Source organism: Haemaphysalis longicornis, unplaced genomic scaffold (assembly GCF_048455015.1).
Source record: "Haemaphysalis longicornis isolate Haplotype H1 unplaced genomic scaffold, Haemaphysalis longicornis Haplotype H1 scaffold_5, whole genome shotgun sequence".
NCBI classification, from domain to species: Eukaryota; Metazoa; Arthropoda; class Arachnida; order Ixodida; family Ixodidae; genus Haemaphysalis; species Haemaphysalis longicornis.
In genome coordinates, this window is record NW_027526385.1 from 108,918,398 (window position 1) to 108,939,443 (window position 21,046).

The following is a 21,046-nucleotide window of genomic DNA, read 5'->3' on the forward strand; positions in this document are numbered from 1 at the left end:
CTGGTTTTTCCGCAATCCTTTTCCCTTTGCCACTCTTGGCTGTTTTCTCCGCAACAAAATTTGTGAAAAAAGGTCGGCTGAACTTCTCTAGGGCAAGCTCAACCACTGCCCTCGTATGACTATCCGTTGAGCCGTCGTGGCTAAAAACCTTGTTTTCCAGTGCAGCTGGTAGCATCGTCCTCACAAACAGTGCCATCGGTGTTTTTATAGGATATCGCAAGTTTAGCGAATGCTTGGGCCGCTCTTTCCAATGCACAGACGAATTCCAGGAACTGAAGCCTCGAATAAGATAGCCCACCCCGTCCAAATTGAAGATCACCGCAGTGGCAGGTGCAGATGAGCGAGGCGCCTTAAGCCGCTCCACGCAGAGTGAGCACTTAATGTATTCCTCGACAGTTCTCTTAAGAAAGCCCGCAATGAGGCCCAGTGTGCTGGCCTGAGATGCTTCGAACTGGATAACCTAAAAAAACACACCAATAAATTCGTTGGGAACATGAGAGGTACGCTCAGATGTAAAGACAGCGCACCGCTGCTCGTTGCTATTTAACACCGATCGACCATATTAATATACGATAACTATGCGCAGTGAAGCATGCTAGCTTCAATTTGTCGTGATCGGGTGAGCGAAAAAGCGCATAATTACAATCATCATACACAATTTTGAAGGGGAAAAAATAAAAATAAAACAAAGGGTGTTCTTATCTTTCCTTGAGATTGTCTTTATCCATTTGTCTCAAACTTCGGTGACGGGGAACTCGTGAAAGGAAACATCTCTCGCCTTACCTTCTTCAGATCTACAATAAGGTACAAAACAGTATACCATCGTGCTCCTTCAAAAAAAAAAAAAAAAAAAAAAGCTTCAGAGGACTGAATAAGCTGTATTTTTCATGTCTGAAACTTCGTGTTTTACATACAGCAGACGCACCTTACGCTGCACGCCACGTCTGCAATAGCGCGTTCTGTATGGCTGCGCCGATGCGTGCGGCGGTCGCGGCAGCAAGGAACGACAGGGCGTACCGTAATTACCCGATTCTAACGCGCACCTTTTTTCCTGAAAAATAGGCCTAAAAATCGCATGCGCGTTAGAATCGGATACGAAACCGAAACTGCCGAAACAGCGAAAATTTTGTCCCACCCATCGCTATCGGCATCTCAAAACGGCGCCAAAGCTTTTAGCAACGATTTTTCGGACGCAGGAAGCATAGGCGCCTAGGCTTTTCTATCGACGTTCACACAAATCGTCAAATCGTTCTACTTGCACGCTTGATAACAGCAATGGCAGCAGCAGCTTTCACGCGTTCAAAACGAGCGGTCGGCCGAAGCGTGCGCCCCTGGAGAAGCTCGCGGGATGGGCGTGCGAGGCATGGGTCACGATCCCATTGACCATGGTTGAACGTTCGTTCAGAAGTATGGCATGGCGAACGCTCTTGATGGCACTGAGGACGAGATAATGTGGTCAGCGGAAAGCGACGAGGAGTGAGATGAGTGAGATTACTTCGGGAAATAAATCGCCCATTTCTCTCGCATTCGTTTGTCTGGGTCACAAAGTTTCGTGCGCATTACAATCGGAGGTGCAAGTTTTTCGTTTTTTTTTTTTGCCAGGAAAATCGGGTGCGCGTTAGAATCGAGTAATTACGGTAAGTAGCGCCACTCCACTAGCAGCGCCGAAAATTATCCCTGCGACGGTGGTGCTGGGGCCCCGCTCGCTGGGCAGGTCCGAAGTATAGTTGGTCGTGCCTTTCACCTGGCTATTCACCGACTTCAAACTGCTTGTGGTCACGCCATGAACCAACCGCAATGGTGCGCTCCATGCTTGCAGGAGGAGTCTGCGCGCAGCGTGGTGCAGCTGATGAGCAGCTGTGTGGAGCGGGTGCCCTGCCCCAACGGCAAGATCGTGCGCAACCTGCTGACCTACCTCTGTGCCGACCCCAGCCTCCTCCACCTGGTGGCGGCTATGGGGGCTCCTGCCACGACCAACACATCCTCATCCTCCTCCTCCTCTGCGTCCTCCTCCTCATCCTCGGTGCCAACCATACTGACACTGGTCAACATGCAGAAGGTGTGTGTCCGTGTGGCAACACCTGGTGGCAAAGGGTTGGCTTACGCTTGTGGCCACATGAAAGGGCATTCTTTTCTTCTTTCCCACAAGTACCACTCGTCACCACCTGATCACTGCTGTGATATGAAACAGGCTTCCAGGAGTGCAGTTGTTTGGGTTTGTGCTTGTACAGTTTCTGGGCTAGCTGCATTAGAAAATTCCAGTTTTCACAACAGCTGGAGCATTCAAAACTTTTATCTTTTTATCTAACTGTGCTAGCGGGTGCTTTGTAGAAGAGAAATTATTTTGCAGAAGCCAACAGGGGATCGGTGTTGCCTGATTGCCAGCATCTGTAACTCTGCAACCTGCATGGGAACAAACAAGAGGTTGACATCAACCATGAAGTGAACGAAAACAAAGTTTGAACACTAAAGGGCGACAATGTCATTACAGTAGTTGGTGTGGTGGCTGCAAATGGCAAGCATAGTGTCCTTCTGCCATTCATTAGAAATAAACAGTCTCTCTAGGCTTCTGCTAAATAGTCAAAGCGTGGATTATATTTGTCACACAGTGAAGCTACAAAGATGACTTGCGCGAATTTGCTTCAGATTCTCTTTAGAAAACAAAACTTTAGATTAAAAGAAAACCAGGGAGACAAAATAACAGTGCATTCAAAAGTCTGCATTGACCCAATAAGAGTGGTGCCAATTTTAATGCAAACTTCCAATAACCAAGCCAGATGTTAGGGAAAACAGACGAAGCACTGGCCATTCACCACCCTCTTTCTCACCAGGTACTATCGGCGTCAAATGAAGCGCGAACACGACAATATAAACCTGAACGCACAAATAGCGCGATTTCTTTCCGTGCAAGCCAAAATGACGCGTGGCTTAGTTACAAAAACAAAGTGGGGAAAAGTTGACTGCCAAACATACCAATAGCGTGCCATTATATGAACTCTACGAACAGTATTTTTCAATTTTGCACGTTCTGGCTTGTATTTTCGTGTTCGCGTTTCATTTAACGCCGATGGTACATCTGTAATGTCGCCAAAACTTGCTTGAGCGAGTGGCAGCTGCCAACAAAAGTTGCCATGAAGAAACAAGCATGTGTGAATGTAGTGGGGCCTATGGTTTTACTTGGTTGTACCATTTGGATGCTAACATGCAGTCATGACACTGACAACTATGCTTTCCAATATACCCCCCCCCCCCCCCCCCCGCACCTTTGCATCACAGCACTTTGACGTCATGCAGCACAAAATTTGCAAGTTTTGTAACAGTTCTTATTCATGTTTTGTTGGTTAATTAAAAAACGTCTTTTGGGGCTGGTAGGTAGTTGAGCAGGGGTGGGGGGAATCCGGCTTGCTTTATTATCACGTTTTCTCGCCAGCATAAGCTGGGGTTTTTATTTCCCTATGGCATCTGCTCTTTTAGGCGCTAAAAAACGCAGATCATTCCGAACAATCGCAAACTATAAAATCCATGCTCGCAATTTGTAAGACAATGTAGCAGCGTCAGATGTGGGAGAAAAAAAAAACGAAATAAAGACTGTGCCTCTGTTTTTAAGTAGTGATCGGTTGAGTGATGATAAAGAATGATTGAAAGGTGGATTGCGATGTGGTTGGATTTACACATGTTTTCTCTATAGTGTGGTACTGCTTATTATAGTGGGGATTTTCCCGGCTCCCGCGACATACGTTGTAAGTGGTTTGTCTACACTGTAAGTTCTCATGGAATTTGTAGCTGTAGTAGAACCTGTAGGCTCACATTTTTTATGGCATAGTGATTGTGGTACCAGCAGTTCTCGTAGAATTTGTAGCCCGACGAAATCTGTAGTTGATTTGATGCGAAATATTGACTCGAGGTTTGTCTTGAGCAGTTTCTAGGAAGTACATGGGCTTGCCGAGAACCCATGTGTGAGGAAAACTGCACTTTTGCGCGCACCTCTCGTTATATGTGCACATTCGCTAAAAAACTGCGAGCATAAAGTACAGGGTACAAACTATAACCTCGTAAATCGATTAAGTACTGTCTGCAATGTCACTTGATGGTTGTAAGCCAACTTGTTCTTGCCTTAGTGTGTCTCGGCAGTTCCTCATTCAAATGACCAGCAACACTGGAGCCGAAAACGGAAACACAGCGCCAGTGCCAACGTAAGACGGAGCTCATGCCATGTGTGCATGCTGGTTCTTTTTTATTTTCTTTTATTAAACCAGTTTAATGTTGATCAAGCCAACTGCAGCTTGAGTTAATTAGTTGGGTGGACGGATGCCTGTAAGATGCATTTGAAAAGCTGGAATGAACGAATGAATAGAGCTTTATTGAAGAAAGTACCAGCTGGGTTAGGCAGTTCAGGACACCCGTGAAGAATTCCCTGAGTGCCAGGCGGCCTTGGTTGTGTGGGTTTGGTGATTGGAGTGCTGCTTTCCCTCTGGACGATGGGTTGCAGCCACTGGAGGCGGGATCCTGGTTGAGGGCCTCGAAGCATGCTGGGCAGGGTGGGTTGAAGGTGCCGTGCAGAGTTTGTCCGTCTTTTTTCCGTGGGCTGACACTGGTGTGATGCCTTGTGTGTGTGTTGCTTGTACTCTGCAAGTGAAGAAAGAGAGGTTGAGAATGCTTTTTTCCACCCCCCATCCCCCCTCTCTCCCTGCAGTCTGCGGAGAGGGCCCCGGTGAGACGGGCCGGCTCAGTGTCTGGCCGCCGGGGAGCCCTGCAGACCATGCACTCCTCGGAGTCCTTCGACGACGCCAACGGCCCGGACGATGAGGCAGGTCCCTCCTCTTCTCACGGCTGCCTGCTGCAAACGTAGTAGGACTGGCAGCCGCCATTCCCTACCTGCATACCAATACTCAGACGATTGATTTGTTGCGGGCGTTCAGCAGGCCAGCAGCTTAGGGAGTGACGCGCTAAGTGAGAGGGGAAAGGTCAAGAGGGGTGAACAAGCAAAAGGGACGTGTGGGCCTTGCACACGATGAAAGTCAAGGCCCCTCATAAGCGCACTGGCACGGGGGACGGCCGACGTATGGCCTGGTACAAAAAATGAGCGCTTCAAGGGCATTGTGCAGGAATTTGTAATTGTAGTACCTGAAATGCAGGCACTTCTGTTTTTTGCGATTTATGCTCTAGGATGCTGTGACCGTTACTTGAGTTCATGTGACAATAATTGGGACAAGGAATTTGTTTCAGTGCACTTGTAGCCTTGTGCATTAACTTTATGATCATTCCTGTGCTATGGGGAAATGCAAATAGGGAATATCTGAAAGTTGTGCTCCTGGCACCATGTTCACTGGGAATCGAGTGCGACAGGTCTGCTTCCTCCCATAACACATGGTGAGGGGAATGGCTGCGTTTCTGGGAAGAAGGCATTATAACACAATCTTCTTAAAAGTGTGGCAATGTGACAAAATTGCAAATTTTTTTGTGCTGATTTTAGAGGGACCGGGTGTGGATGTGAAGGGCTTGATTGAGTTGAATGAATGGTATACTTTTTGCCAAGAGCACAATGAAGTCTGGGAAGGGATATGCCTCGTCTCCTGCTGGAGTTTTTATCAGCTATACGATTCATGGCGAGCATCTGCTTTTAGAATGTGGCGAGGCATCATTCTGGCGGACCAGTCAGGGGGAATTTTATCCAAGGTTGTCTGCTGTGGCTACAAGTCCTTTCATGGCATCACATGGTGCATGTGCTCAGCATCACAATGGCCATATGCGTTGCTCACACTTGTGTATAAGATGCAGCAATATAGATGGCAGGGAAAAAAAATTAATTGTAAGTTTCTGAGCAATTGTCAGTTGATGCTGCAGAATGACCTGCGAATAGATTGTCCCAGAAACGACTCATACGTCCATAAATTAATAAAAAAAATGATGCAAGTCGCGATGGTGTGCAATATCGAATGGCAGAAACTTGCAGAAGAAAAACTGTACAGCAGAAATGTTTGTGTGGCAGCCATCTTGAATGCATTGCTCCCTCTTTAACTCCTTCAGTAAGTAACTAAAGGAGGTGCTTGCAGCAGAGGCTGGTTGTCAGATGGAAGTGAATTACTAGGACGCCCATGTAGACAACACCTCAAGGCACGAAAGAAGACCATTACTGTTTCCCTTGTAGCCGAGCTGTGTAAGCCCTGAAGCGTGCGAGCCCCGATTTGATTCTCAGGTGCATTGGTGATGTCATTTGATCAGGAACAAAAGTGTGTGTCTTTTGGCTGAGGGCGTACGATGAATGGAGCAAGGAAAGTGCAGGGCCTCTGTGTCAAAGGCTTCCCTTTCCCCTTCGTACTCGCACCATTGCAGAGTACGCAGCGCCAGAACGAGATCCAGCGTCGGGGCGCCACGCACGTTCTCTCCATGGCGGCCGACCACTTTGGGGCCGCCCTGCCCGACAAGCTGCCCAGCCTCTGGCAGGCCACCCTGGAGCCACTCCTCCTCAAGGGAAGGAAGGAGGATGGTGACGCACCATCAACAGGTGAGTCCAGCACCCTTTGTCAACTGTCACACTGCCAGGCACAGTGTAGGAGTGTTGTCTGGTGGCACCTAGGTTGTAAGCTGCGCTTGATGCAGCAAGTGTTGCACTGTGTTCCTGCTATGTCATAAGTGGGTATGTTTATTTATTGCATACATCCAACAGTCTGAACATCCCCTTGGAAATCCCGTGCCGAAGTATAGCGCCGCTATACGCGTGTATCAAACTCCCGTTCATTGGCACATTGGATATTTTGAACGATTACATCTCACCCGCGCTGTTGCACTTGGTAAGGGGAAGGCGGTGTTGCATCACTTGGGTTGCCTTCAACACCTGGTCGCAGCGCTTGCATGATCGAGACATGGTAACGAAAATGGGGGGAGTGATTGGGTGCAAAGGGCAGTAAAAGAAAAGGAGGCGAAACCAGCCGGAGGAGCTGGGTTTCTGTGCACTTCAGCGGTGACCAGTGGTGGTGAACGGTGTGGCGTGGTGCATGCTTGTTACGTTTGCAGTGCTTTGTCACGCGTTTTGGAGTTGGGGTCACAAAAAAATGGAAGAGCTTGGATTTAGCAACGGAGGTGGACACCATTCAACGGGTGGAGGCCAGGGGAAATAAGTCATCGGCTGCAGAGGCATTCAAAGTTCATCGCAACACTTTTGAGCGTGATACTGCGTGACAAAACTGTTGTAAAGGCAAACGCAGCACGGCCCCCCCAAGACATAGAGCATGTCGCGTGTGTGTGTTGCTACCGCTGGTTCCGCAAAGCGGCTCTGTTGTGGCTCCAGGCAGGATGTGTCTGGACACCTAAGAGGACTGCGTAGAGTGCCTTGAAAGTGAAATCGGAGAGTTGTCAGGGTTGTCATGCACCCTCCCAGATAGCGCAACGGTGTGCGAGTTCGTAGATGCTGACAGCAACAAGTGGTCTGTGACGGATCACAACGATGTGAGGGTCATGGTGGATATTGTCAATGCCAAATTGAGCCCTATACTGACCCTGACAACATTCCTGACTGCATCTTAAGCTTGCATTTCCATTCAGCATGACTCATTGCTGTTGTGGTGCAATGGACGACACCTTCAAATTGGCATATTTCATGTTCAGAAATATTGATACAGTGGAGTCTCGGTGATACGAATTCGGTTGATACGAATTTCGTTGTGATACGAATTTTCGAAATTCCCCGGCCAAAATGCATTGTGTGCAATGTAAAAAAATTCGGATGATCCGTACGCATTTATCACTCCGGTGCGGATGATACGAACGCGCGAGCAGACGACTGCGGCGTGGACGGGAGGCGGGAGTGTTGGAGCGGCCGTGCGGCCTTGGTTGTGAGCGAGCACAAAAGCATTAGTCCTCCCCAGTTGGCGGTAATCCTCCTCGTGGGGAGGTGCTGTTCCGAACGAACCGAACGTTTCGCCCTCTCGACGCCCGTGTTTTCTCCCTCCCTTCTTTTATCTCCCGCTGCAATCTCTTCTCTCTGTACCTTTCGTTTCCGCTGGCTGCAGCTCAGGTGCCTCTAGCTTCCTTTTTTTTTTTTTGTATTATACTTCTTGAATAAACCGCGGCAAGCAAGCGTTCCCTCATTTCTGACCGCGAATACCCTCGCCATTTTGCCTTCTCCGCATTCCTCGCTTCCGTCTATGCCCCGCGCTCTACCTGTCCTGTTGTCGCCTTGCCGTGTTGCCTGCACCACTTGCACGTCGATTATGTTGAAGCGTGAACCGTATGGAGCGCTTTCTGCTCACGAAAGCACGCCGCAGGCGCGCTGACGCCGCCGCATGCTGCGCGCGGCGGCAACATGGCGGCGTCACTGGCCGCGAAGTGGTGCGGGTAGCTTGACCGACCGCTTCTGATCGCTCTTTAAGATGCCACTTAAGAAACAAATGAAGTCGCTTGTACAGTAAAGGAGCTGATAATGTGGGCGAAAACGCCACTACAAAGCATTGTCCGCGCGGTTAAGGGGAAGCGCCGATCAAATATCCGCCACCGTGGTAAGCCTAACCATCTCCGGCGGGGCCAGCGGACTGTCCGGAGCGCTTTCAAACTGCCGCCGTGAAAAGCGCGCCTCCCCAATGGAGCAAGTCGGCAGGCTACCCCCACTGCCGCGCGCGTAGCGCATCATTTTCCGAGCGAGGTAGAATCTGACGCAGGGGCGAAATCGTCGACGCAGGCGGGAAAATAACGCACGCGCAACGCATGCGGTTCACGCTTGAGTTCGTGTGCGTGCGTCGCGTCGGCGATGAGCGCGCGTTCTTTTGACGCCCGTGTCGACGATTTCGCCCCTGTGTCAGATTCTATTATTCTACCTCGCTCGGAAAATGATGCGCGGCAGTGGGAGGAGCCTGCCGACTTGCGCCAATGGGGAGGCGCGCTCTTTCAGGGCGGCAGTTTGAAAGCGCGCGCAGCAGCTGGCTGGGCCACCTCCGCGGCGGATATTTGGCGCGGATATTTTATACTGCAGTTTTCTCCAACACTGTCAGCTCCTTTTTACCGCATGAGCAATTTAGTTTACATCCTGAGCTGCGTTTTAACAAAAGGTTAGAAGCGGTCGCTGAAGCTACCTGCACCTGTTCTCGGCAAGAGCCGACGCCTTGTTGCCGCCGCCTGCCACATGCACGGCACATTTCCATTTTTTCTCGTTTTCTGATGATACGAATTTTCGGGTGATACGAATATTTTTGCCACCCCTTGAGATTCGTATGACCGAGATTCCACTGTATATTGAACTGTTTCGCGATCCCCCTGGAGCCGAGCCTTCTCCAACCGAGCATTCTCCTGTTGTGCCACGTGCGGCGCACCACTGTGAATTTGACTGGCTGCCTCTTCGGCTGCCCCCATTTTTCCGTGGAGGGTTGTGTGGGAATTGTGGCTGCCCGCGATCCCGACTCTGTACGCGGCAGTGCTCGGAGAGCTGCGCGGCTTGCGCGGGATTGCGCAATAAGACGGGAAGAATAGAGGGGTTCACTTGCGCATCGCGAGATGGCGCCACTGGCGCACTTGGGAGCGGGGATGGCGGGGAGCTCGGAGTTGCTTCGGCGGCGGACGACCGCTCCGAGGGAGGACAACACGGCGTGCGGCGGCAGAGTGACCCGGCGTCTTCCCCTCCAGCCTGGACCGACCATCGTCCACTGGTAGCGGTGGAGTCGAACAACTCCTGCCGCTCGAGCAACGCAGGACCCGTCGATGACCGAGAAGACGGGGCCAGCTAGGGGAGGGTTTTGGGGAATAAAGCCCCCTTGGAGGTTGGCGTCGGTTGCCTTTGTCTCTTGCCTGCCTCTCACGCTGGCACCGTCTACATGGCAGCCGCGTGAGCAGGATCGTCAGAGTCAGACTCTTACCACAGTTGTCAGGGCCAATGTTTTGAAAACATCTGAGTGCCTCACTGAGAGGTGATCGTTGCACGGGTACATGCTGCGGACAGCGGTGACTGTGACAAGCCTGACAATGTGGTTATGCAGCCTACTCAGGTAGAAACAGGGTCTTCGCAGGAGGCCCAACGCGTGACACAGTCCCTCGGGGACTTCATTTCCACCAAGGACCTTTCATTCAGCTGGGCGAAGATGCTATGTAGATGACCAAGAAAAAGATAGGCGCTGGCTTCGCGTGCAGCAAACAAAGCAAACCGACCATGGCTCTTGTTCTTCTAATAAGTAGTGGTACGATCTTGCTTCCATGCCAATACACCACTTTAAGCTCTGTTTCGTTTTTTTTTTTTTTTTTTTCAACCTCGCTTGTAACAATTATCGATTATAACAATGGGATTTCCTTGGCATTTGGGTATTGTTATGAGTGGACCTGACTGTATACATATTCAGATTCTTGTGAGAATGTACTTGTGAGCATAAGTGTCAACTCATAACTACTCGTTTGTAAGGGAATTTACACTCGTGTATGCACTCTCAATCTATGCTTTGAATAAAATTGCATTGGTAAGTTCAGACTCATAAGTGCTTGTGAACCTGAAGGGCACACACTCAACAGTATGCTCTTGCAACTGGATGCAGCTTACGAGTATGGACCTTGACTGCAAGTACATTTGTGCAAGTAAGTTCATGTTCACGAGTGCAGTGCTCCCACTCCTGCGCGAAATGCGCCAATTTGCGCAAAGTGAGGTATCCTGCGCCATCCTGATAAAAAAATCGCGATTTTGCAAGCAAGTGCGCCAAAATTTGTGTCCCGCAAATCGCGTGCAGCCTGTTACAAGCACTACTTCACAGTGGTCTCTAGACATACATGTACAGTGGAATCTCGATGATACGATTCTGGGTGATACGAATTTTAGGATGATACGAATTTCTGAAAAGTCCCGGCGAAATTACATTGTTAGCAATGGGAAAAATTTCGGCCGTTCGCAACGAGCCTGCGCGGCCCGGCAAATGATATGAACGAGTCGGCTGCCGAACGAGCAAGTGACAGCTCTCTCTCTCCTCTTTGTCACACTTTCTCTAGAAACGGCCGGGCTGTGGTTTTCTGCTCGCGAAAACTAAAGCCCCTAGCGAAAACGCGCCACGCACGCCGCGCGCTGACACCGCCACGAAACCCCGCACGCTTCTTGCGGCACAGCCGGCGGCGGCGGCAACATGGCGGCGGCTGCACCCCGAAGTGGTGCGGCCACTCGAGCGACCGCTCCAAACCGCTCTTTAAAATGCCGCTCAAGGCAGACGCTAAGTTGCTTGTGCGTTAAAGGAGCTGATTATGCATGCGAAAACGGTACTATAAAACATCATCCACGGCGCTAGTGAAAACGCCCATGAAATATCTGCTGGGGTGCTAAGCCTAACCATCTCCGGCGGAGCCAAGCTGGCTGGGCTGTCTCAAGCGCTTCGCAAATCGTCAGGCTCCTCCATCCTGCCGCGCGCATTGTGCGTCATTTTCTGGTCGAGGTAGGAGCTACGGCGGGCACGAAATCGTCGATACGGGCGTGAAAATACAGTGCGCTCAAAGCCGAGGTGCTCGAATCGCGTGCAAAAGCGCACCATGCGGTTCACGCTTGACTTGCGGCGTGTAGCGGGGTTGGGCACCGCAAGGGAGGTGACGAGCGCGAAGCGTTGCGCGCTCCAGAAAGGACTGCTTTATGACATGCGGGTTAAAAAAAGCAGAAACAAATCGAGAATTTCTTCACGCGAAAGTAAGAAAAAAAATACACGAAAACTTTTTTCAGTGCTACATTTTTTGGTCCGCACGCTGCGCGCGGTGCGGCAACATGGCGGCGGCTTCGGCCGCGAAGTATTCTTTCCTCCATGTGTGGGGAGCTCGAGCGACCATTTTTAAGCGCTTTCTAAAATACCGCTCAAGGCGCACACGAAGTTGCTTGTGCGGTAAAGGAGCTTATAATGTGGGCGAAATCGGTACTATAAAGCATCATCTGTGTCGCTAGTGAAAGCGTCCATGCAATACCAGCCGGAGTGGTAAGCCTGAACACCCTCGTCGGAGCCAGCCAGCCGTGACCGGGCTGTCTCGAGCGCTTCAAAACTGCCGCCTTGAGGCGTGTGCCTCCCCATTGGCGCAAGTCGCTGGGCTCCTGCCACTGCCGCGTGCGTGGAATCATCGATGCGGGTGTGAAAAAATCGCGCGCCCAGCTCCTACGCGCACGAATCGCATGCAAAAATGCTTCATGCGCATTTCTCATGGGCATTTCCAGCTAGCGTGGAAATGCGCAGGAGGACTGATAGCAAGTGCCTGCATCTAATAAAATGAAAAAGTAAAACACGAGGGCTTGCCTCGGCAATTAATAAGCTAGAAAAGAGGTGCGAGAGGCGCGTTGTTTTTTTTTGCTACGCAGGTTGTTGCATTTTATCCGCACCAGAAAGAAACTAAATACCTTGTAAATTGTTTTGTTGCATTTTTTGCTATTGCGCGGATACTTAGGGGATTTAATTGCATCAAACTTCTGGCGACTTGTAGCGACTGTTTCGAAATAAGTGGGAAAAAAATCCCATTGCCCCAGGGATGCTAGGTTGGGCTATAAATAGCCAAATACGGCTACTTTCCCTTGTGGTTGTCGGAATTTTTTATTGGCTGTTTGGCTATTCTTGGGCTATTGGGAGAGCTCACTGTGAAAGCTATTTTCAATGCATGTTCGAGCCTGCCAACTGTGAAGCGTTTTCAGTGACTCTTTGAAAAAGTCTTCTCCTAGTAAGGACAAGAAGACCGTTATTCTTCAGCTGTGCCATCCCTTTGTGATCGCATGTGTGACAAGCACCTTGAAGCACATTCCATGGCGACCTCCACATCAATTACTGGATGATACTGGTCAATTTTTAGTGTTGAGAGATGCTTTGGACGCATCTAGCAGTTCATGTCTAGTTGCTACAAGGTGCTCCAAAACTGGCATTTAGTTCTCCAAATTGCTACAAAATTAATAATTTGCTGATACAAAAATTGCTCCAAATCACCGTTCATCAGTGGCACCATTGCGAGTGTGGATTTGTCTTACATGTCTTTTTAGTCTTCTCTTGTCAGATTCTTATAATCGGATCCCTCTCCCTTCCCAGGTGGTGGCGGTGCCCCCAATGGGAGTGTTGAGGGCCCAGACTCGTCGGCCGTGCCTGACACTGCCCAGAGCGATGTGCAGGAGCTGGTGACCACCCTGCTGGGCCTGGAGGTGATTGGGCCACACCTTCACCCCGACCTGCACCCCAAGGTGAGGAGGGCTAGGAGGATCAGAGCTGATGAGGTTATGTTAGGAATCAGGAGTGTGCAGCAATATGAAACTGCAGCGGTTAACATATTGTTGCGGGTTACAAACACGCGGTTATTGAGATTTCATGGTCCTTGAAGGCAACTGGATGATTGGGACAGCCAGACCCTTTTCAGAAGAGCTTGAGCGCGGGTTTCAAAGAACTAATGCCAGATTTGTCAATGATGATAAGCCGAGAACGTGTGCAAATGCTTTCGCTTTGTCATTCCAACTGGAACCGCCTTGTTCCCACTCAAATGGTCAACACTGTACTTCCAAGTTTGAAGATACAAAAAAATACTCGACCCTCGGCTAATCCTTGTTTTTACGGACTCCGAACTGCGAGATGTACTTCTTGAGAAATGTTTGATGTGCATCCTTCCCCTAAAAGCTAGGTGTCACCTACTATATTGTTTGCACTTTGATTTCTTACGACCGCTGCCAGAATGCATTGGCTGCCCTTGGTAGTGGCGACAGGCTTCTCCACTACGCACCTTTGGCTACAATGGCGGGTAATTTGCAGTTTCAGCTGCTACTCGTGCAGTGGGAGAATGAAAAGGATCAGTGTAGTGAACTTGGCTTCGGGCCAACCACACCTACCAGTAATGTGGCCCCACACAAGGGGACCCGATCAACAGCTCCTAGATGAGAAAGCTTTGTGTGCTTCTTCACAGAATGTCCTTTCTTGTAGAAAAGTGGAAAATGCCAATCGTAGCGTAGTGATAATCTCTCTTTTTTTTTTTTTTTTTTTTGTATTTATGACATATATGAGAGAACACTAAACGTGTCAGATTTTGCACTGCTGTGACATTTTTCATCATTTGGGTGTGTGCCTCCCTGTCCACAGCTGGATGCTACCCTGGGGCCGCTATGTGCTGCCCTGGACCACCCATCCCCCGCTGTGCGGCACCTGTCCTCCCGCTGCCTGGGCATGATGGCGCGTGTGCGCACGGCGCCCACCATGTCGCTGGTGGTGGGTGCGGTGCTGGCCAAGCTGGGGGCCTCGGACAACGACACCCAGCGGCGGGGGGCCATCGAGGCCATTGCCTGTATCCTTCTTGGGGTTGACCCCCGCCACCAATACCGATCACGTCTTTGGAGTGCTTGGAATTTCTGAGAGAGAGCCAACCTTTAACCCTTTGCAGTTCAGAACTTCTATCCACATTCTGGCCGTTCCAGTCTGCGACTATTTTGCCAGTTTCTGGTGCCGTGAAGGAAAACCCAAACTGTGCATAGAAAAAACTCGCAGGATATTTATTTTTTTCTTTTGCATTCTTCTTGGAGCTTCTTTACCAATATTTGAGCTGCGTGGGAAACTGCTTGAGGCATTCTCCTGGATGCAGGCTTGGGTTGTTACTGCTGGTTTTGTAGAAAAACAGTCTCTCTCCTGCCTCTTCTTGTTTTTACTTCACTAAAAACAGTGCATTCCTTGCTGCTTTGGCCTGGAAGCTTGTAGATGTAATGGCTCGTCCTGTCTAGCCTTTCCTTGCACTCCATACATGCAAAACTATCCCTGCTTTTTCGCTCGAGCCCTCAGATCACCCACCAGCGGTTGGACGAGGTTGCAGCTGTATTGCAGGTTTCATCTTTCTTGCCATGATTCTGCAGCTGCGTGCACCTCCAAATAAAACTATTGACAATTGAATCCTCTAGAAGCCAGTAAAAATTCTTTCGCCGCCATTTCATTGTCTTTCAACAAAATGCGTAGCTCGCAAAGTAATAATCCGCACGGTGCCCTCTCCACCGCCTTCATGGTCTTTGTCACTTGCTTTTGTCAAATCACTGTCACCACTAGCTGATGGAGGAATGCAGTTCTCATCTTCACTGAAGTCATCATCGCTTTTGCTAAATGCACCACCGTAGAATGCACGCAATCACAAAGTGGCCATGCTGCTCTGCGAACAGTGTACACATGAAAATTCTCTGGAATCCAGAAGGCCCACGCTGAACATTGTGCTGCAGCCTAGTGCAAGAAGAGGGAAACTTCAACAAAGTTCACTTCTTCCTCAAGAGATGGCGCATCATGTATACAAAGAATGCGGGTGCATCGTAGGAAGAAAAACCGCTAAATTTAACTGAGTACCCAAGTTGGGTGGTCCCCGACATCAGATTGCTATGGCTGTGTTGAGTTTTTGGGCAGGGCCCGACAATGGACTGTAAAGGGTTAACTTTCACCCAGTGGATGTCCAGTGCAGTCTCGATTGAGGGGAAGTGACATTGTCCCTTGCGACATCCCTTGCGATCGTGAAAAGTTGGTGCAGAAGTGAGACATCCCGCATCCAAAACAATGCTGAAAAGAGGGGAGAATCCTTTAGTAAATGTGAGTTGGTGAAGGTTAGGTCAAACCAGGCTTACCCCACAATGTTTCTAGCATAAAAAAAATGCATTTACTGACAACTTTGCGGTTGTTCCGAGTCTTGCATGCTCGGCCAACATTAGAGCATCAGGAGGAGGTTTGTTGCAGCCACTCCTCCCCCTCCCGCTTCCGAGTTCTGCCCTTGACCGTGCCGACGACCGCCAGGCGTGATCGAGAGCCTGTCGCTGGGCGTGGTGCCGTACCTGGTGTTCCTGGTGGTGCCCGTGCTGGGGCGCATGAGTGACCAGGACGAGGGGGTGCGCCTCATGGCCACCCACTGCTTCGCCCACCTCGTGCGCCTCATGCCCCTCGACGTGAGTAGTGCTGCTGGTTGTCATCCACCGGGGGGTGGCCACTCAGACAGCAGCCATTTTGAGTCGCACACCGCTTTTGCTACTGCCTGCTTCCTAATGTCAGGTTGGTAGCTTGTCTTTTAACTGGAGGAGGTGATTTGTTTTAATTTCTTTTCTGCAGAATAGTCGCAGCAGGTGTTGGTATGTGTGTCTGGGTGTTTGAGGTCGTGGTGGGTTGTGCTCGTATTCTGATTAGAGCAGTTGTTTTATTGTTGTTCAATGAGATCTGAAGACATTGAGCATGTTGTCTATACATGCATGACGCTGTGGGCCTTGCATTGGCGGGAAGCGCGAATTAACACGAGGACTGAGAAGAGAACAACATAGACAAGACGAAGCGCTTCTATCAACTGTTGTTGTTCTCTTCTCTGTCCTCGTGATAATTCGCGCTTCCCGCCAATGCAATGTATTACCAACTCGCCCAAGCTTCCGCACTTGCTGTTGGCCTTGTTTCATCCAAGGCTACAGCTCGCATTAGGGCTTAGGTGACATGCAGGATGCAATACGCTGATGTTGAGGCAGGTGCTTGAAAGGAGAAATGCAAGTGCTGGTGCTGCATTGAGAAAGAGTGTGAGCACATGACGAATTTATTTCGTGTACATATTCCATAACTTTTGAGGGGAGGTGCTACTCAACAGCACTTAATTTTTGTTTTTGTAGTAAATATTTTGGAAATTTCGTCAAAAATAACTTCTTCTTGCAGATTTTAAAATGGTTATTAGATTTTATGTAACCTCATTAGTTAATTAGTACAATAGCAAAACAAAAGGATTTTTGCCCCCAGTTTTTCACCATCAAAACTTTCATGTGCAGTATCGTGCAACAGCTCATTACGCTCGTTATGAACTGCATTGTGCACTCAGGAGCCTGAAGTTACGAGGGAAAAAAATTCTTACTACAAAAAAAGCCCGTTTCAGTGGCTAAGGCATTCTGCTGCAGAGCGCAAGGACGCAGGTTTGATTCCGGGCCGCTTTTCTGATGGAGGAGAAAGGTGAAAACGCTCGTGTGTTCGAGATTTCGGCGCACGTTAAAGATCCCCGGGTAATCGAAATTAATCCGGAGCCCTCCACTACAGTGTGCCTCATCACCTGCGTTGCGTCGGCGCGTTTAACCATGCAGTCAATCAATCAGTTTGAGCCGGGAGCTGGTTTCAATGCCAGTGCAGCACAGGGAGGGGGTGACTTGTCCCGCTTGTCTCCCCATCTCTGTAGGGTGCTGGCATCGAGGCGGCGTCTGGTGGCCCTGCCCTGTCGGCTGAGCTCCAGGAGCGGCGTACCAGTGAGCGACACTTTCTGGAGCAGCTGATGGACGCAAAGCACGCGGACAACTACCAGCTGTCGGTACCCATCAATGCTGAGCTGCGCTCTTACCAGCAGGCAAGCAGCCGGGGGAAGGGAGGAGTCCACCATTCCTCTTATCGCACCCCCTCCTTCACACTTCTTTTTGTGTGTGTGCTTGCATGTGTGCGTGGGTGAGTGAATGAAAAAGATTGAGAGATTGTTGCTTGCTCATGTCACTGGAGCCTCAATCTGCACAAGGGCGGTGGGCTGTTGCCAACTGTCAGCTTGTGGGTGTTTCGTTTTAACTGTCCGTTTGTGAGGCTTTAGCAATGGGTTTAGCAATATAAAGCAATGGGTTTTTCACTGTGCGGGCACTTCTCTAACCCCCTCCGGGACTCTGACTAATGGCCACAGGCATTTCCGTGTGCCTGTGGTCAGGAGTGTCGTGGAGGGCACATCAATGTGTTCAGCTTTCAACCCTTCCCAGCTGCTTCTGCACGAGCAGGGGAGGGACCAACAGTGTTCCACATGTGAACGGGAGGCTTGACTCTGATCATATTCGCTGGCTGCAGCTTCGGCATATTGACGACCAAATACTTGTGCCACATGAATGCAGATTCTGATTTAGCAGTGTTGCTTCAAAATACTCTAAATGACCATTTCTGTGCCCGCTTGTAAACTTGCTGCCTTGTTTTGTCCCCATAAATTTTTGTTTACCCCTAAACTGGTCAAGTCATCGACAGTATCTTCAATGTACTGGTTAGATTCTTAGCACTTATTTAGCCTTGTGTAAGAGCTTAGGGATTGGCTAGTGCAACAAAGCCACCGAAATGTAAAATCTTTACTCTGAAGTATAAAATGCCTCTGACCTGCTCTTTGTAATGATAAAGCTGCATTTTCCGTTGTGGGTACAGTTGCTCGAAGGGGTTAAAAGTACTTCAGTGTTCAGTGGGTAAGCATTAAAAACCTCTCCCTGCCCATTCTCCCTTATCAGGAGGGTGTGAACTGGCTGGCATTCCTAAACCGGTACCGGCTGCATGGCATCCTGTGTGATGACATGGGTCTGGGGAAGACACTCCAGTCCATCTGCATCCTTGCCTCTGACCACCACCAGCGCGAGATGCTTTACAAGGTATGATTGGCACTGTGTGTTTTTGTGCTCTCTTGGTTACACGTTTTGGAGCCTTGTGGGACATACACAGGGGCAGATTTGCCGTGGTAGTGATTGGTAGAATTACATTTGATGTATATTGGTGGAGCGTCGATTGGGGGATGTGATTGTAGCCTCAACCCTTGTATGTTCATCAAATCAGCCCCAAAATCACTCAAATCAAGTTCAGTGTTGTTAATGTCATTACGGTGACGTGAAACATGTAGTAATTGTGTGTTGTGGGGTTTAATCCCACTTCCTGTGTGCACTGATTTTCCCTGTAGGTAGCATCAGGAGGGTGTCTACTTGCTTGCGAATTTTTTCCAGTCCTTTTTTCTTTTTGCACTCATTGCAGACAGAAATTTTGTAAAATCAACCAGGTCAAAACAATTTACTGCAAGTTGTGGAATTAAAAGAAAGGTTACGAAGACAAGGCTTTGTGGAACTACTGTTTGGAATTCTACTTGACAATCTACCCGTGTTCTCATAAGCATGTACTGATGAGTACATCTACTTACGAGTTCTTACTCACGAGTACAGGTATTCACGAGTCATGCACTCGTCGTCAGTTTGTACTTCTGAATACATGTTTTCACAACTTTGCACTTGTGAGTAAATACTGTGAGTTTGAGTATGCACTTGCGACTTGCGAGACTGAGTCACGTACAGTTCGTAAAGCTGAGGCTAATAGTACCCAGACTTCTGCTTTCACGCCCTCTGTCCTCATGAATATTGCGAATGAAATCGTGTCTGTCTGTTTGGCTCCCCCGCAGGAGACGCAGCGTGCGGATGCCAAGCCCCTCCCCTCGCTGGTGGTGTGCCCGCCCACCCTGACGGGCCACTGGGTGTACGAGGTGGAGAAGTTCGTCTCCGCCCGCTACCTGCGGCCCCTGCACTACACGGGACCACCCGTGGAGCGCGCCAGGTGGGCGTTTCTCGTTTCTTGAGCAGGTCCTCGATCTATGGGGGACTACTTTGGTGGCTAGGTTGGCTGCTGATTTGCAGGATAGGATAATGTCGTCTGTTGTTTGCAGTCACGGTACATTTGAGTTTAGCTACAAAAAAAATTAAGTGCTGTCCTTGTATAGTGTCCTTTTCCTCCTAACATTGTGAGTGTTTCGAAAGATGTTCTGCAGTGGCTCTCTTGTGTGTTTGACACCGTTGTGGCTTGGGTTCAGGCTGCAGGAGAAGGCTCGCAAGCACAACCTGGTGGTGGCCTCGTACGACATAGTGCGCAACGACATAGACTTCTTCGGCAACATCCGGTGGAACTACTGCATCCTCGACGAGGGGCACATCATCAAGAACGGACGCACCAAGGTGGGGAGGCATGGGCGGAAGTGCATGGCGTCACTCTCTCTCTCCCCTCTGGGAGCAGTTCACTGTTTGGGCTGTCTTCTGATTCATAAACCTGTTCCTTGCTGCACCCATTGGTCTGTAGTGATAGACAGCTGTTGAAGCACCCTTTTTGGCTGCAGGTTTTATGTTTCATGGTTACGCTTGGGTTCTGCAGGGTGTTTTGTAGAGAGCTGCAGATTAAGTTTTCTGCCTGGGGAAAAGCAGTAATTTTGGATAGTCTAGCAAATAATTTTTTCTTGGTTGCAAAATATAAATAACTTATATAAGTGTCTTGTGTCAAAATGTAGAAGGGTAAATTTTCTTTGCAATGGTAACTGTTTCAAACAAGAATATTTATGTGAAAAAAAAAAAAAAAAAGCTGTGCAGACAAGTTTTGGGACAACCACAAAAGCGTAGGTGTGTGCATATAACGAGAAGTAGCTTTTGATTTGAATATCGAATAAAATTAGCAAAACAAGTTGATTTTTTTTTTTTTAACAGCACTCGATTTCTGTCTTCACAGTCGGTGCTCCTTATATGATCTGAAAATTTGCGTGTCGGCTCATCCACATCTCTAGAAATGCAGCGTTTCCGCAGTGTTCCCACCGTACCTTGAGAATGCCCTTCAAAAAAATCAGCGCTGCATGAAAAAAAAAAAAAAGCAAAGAGTGTGCAAGTGTCTCTAATACTTGGTAGATGGTGCCAGCTCTCAGAGCACACTTGACATGTAGCATATTTGAATGGGAAAACATCAAAATTTGAACTTCAAAGTGTTGCTAAGCTGCTATAGATTTGAATAGCTGTCGGCAGCAAAGTGCTGAAGGGAGATGTGGATTAGGGGCAATTTTCAGTGAACATTGAAGAGATCCACAGGTTGTCAAAATTCCTAGCCCTCTGCTCCATAACACCTCATAGCACGGGCACAGCTCTGCCGTTTGAGACTCTACTTTGACCAGCTCGACAGGCCGTGGTGTTGGTGTCTTATCCCCCCTCTTCCCCCCCCCTCGTCCCCCTCCCCTCTCCCTCTGGCCAGCTGGCGCGTGCCCTGAAGCAGCTGCAGGCCAACCACCGGCTGATCCTGACGGGCACGCCCATCCAGAACCAGGTGCTGGACCTGTGGTCCCTCTTCGACTTCCTCATGCCGGGCTTCCTGGGCACCGAGCGGCAGTTCGCCCAGCGCTTCTCCCGCCCAATCCTGCAGTCGCGCGACGCCAAGTCCTCGTCGCGCGAGCAGGAGGCCGGTGTGCTGGCCATGGAGAGCCTGCACCGACAGGTCCTCCCCTTCCTGCTGCGGCGCGTCAAGGACGACGTGCTCAAGGACCTGCCGCCCAAGATCATCCAGGACTACTACTGCGAGCTCAGCCCCCTGCAGGCACGTGTGGTCCA

At 49.6% G+C, this 21,046-nt stretch overlaps 1 protein-coding gene across 3 annotated transcripts in view; it reads left to right on the forward strand.

The window, feature by feature from the left end:
* Window positions 1-21,046, forward strand: part of LOC144138676 (TATA-binding protein-associated factor 172-like) — a 98,227-nt gene that overhangs the window by 65,419 nt on the left and 11,762 nt on the right. For 2 of the 3 annotated variants that reach the window (XM_077671069.1, XM_077671070.1), the window contains exons 22-33: window positions 1,820-2,059; window positions 4,119-4,193; window positions 4,694-4,807; window positions 6,334-6,505; window positions 12,999-13,147; window positions 14,031-14,232; window positions 15,705-15,853; window positions 17,104-17,268; window positions 18,167-18,304; window positions 19,096-19,247; window positions 19,501-19,642; window positions 20,694-21,032. In XM_077671069.1, coding sequence (XP_077527195.1) covers window positions 1,820-2,059; window positions 4,119-4,193; window positions 4,694-4,807; window positions 6,334-6,505; window positions 12,999-13,147; window positions 14,031-14,232; window positions 15,705-15,853; window positions 17,104-17,268; window positions 18,167-18,304; window positions 19,096-19,247; window positions 19,501-19,642; window positions 20,694-21,032 — 2,037 coding nt within the window. The remainder of the gene's footprint in view (window positions 1-1,819; window positions 2,060-4,118; window positions 4,194-4,693; window positions 4,808-6,333; window positions 6,506-12,998; window positions 13,148-14,030; window positions 14,233-15,704; window positions 15,854-17,103; window positions 17,269-18,166; window positions 18,305-19,095; window positions 19,248-19,500; window positions 19,643-20,693; window positions 21,033-21,046) is intronic. The other variant, XM_077671071.1, reaches the window with a different exon arrangement.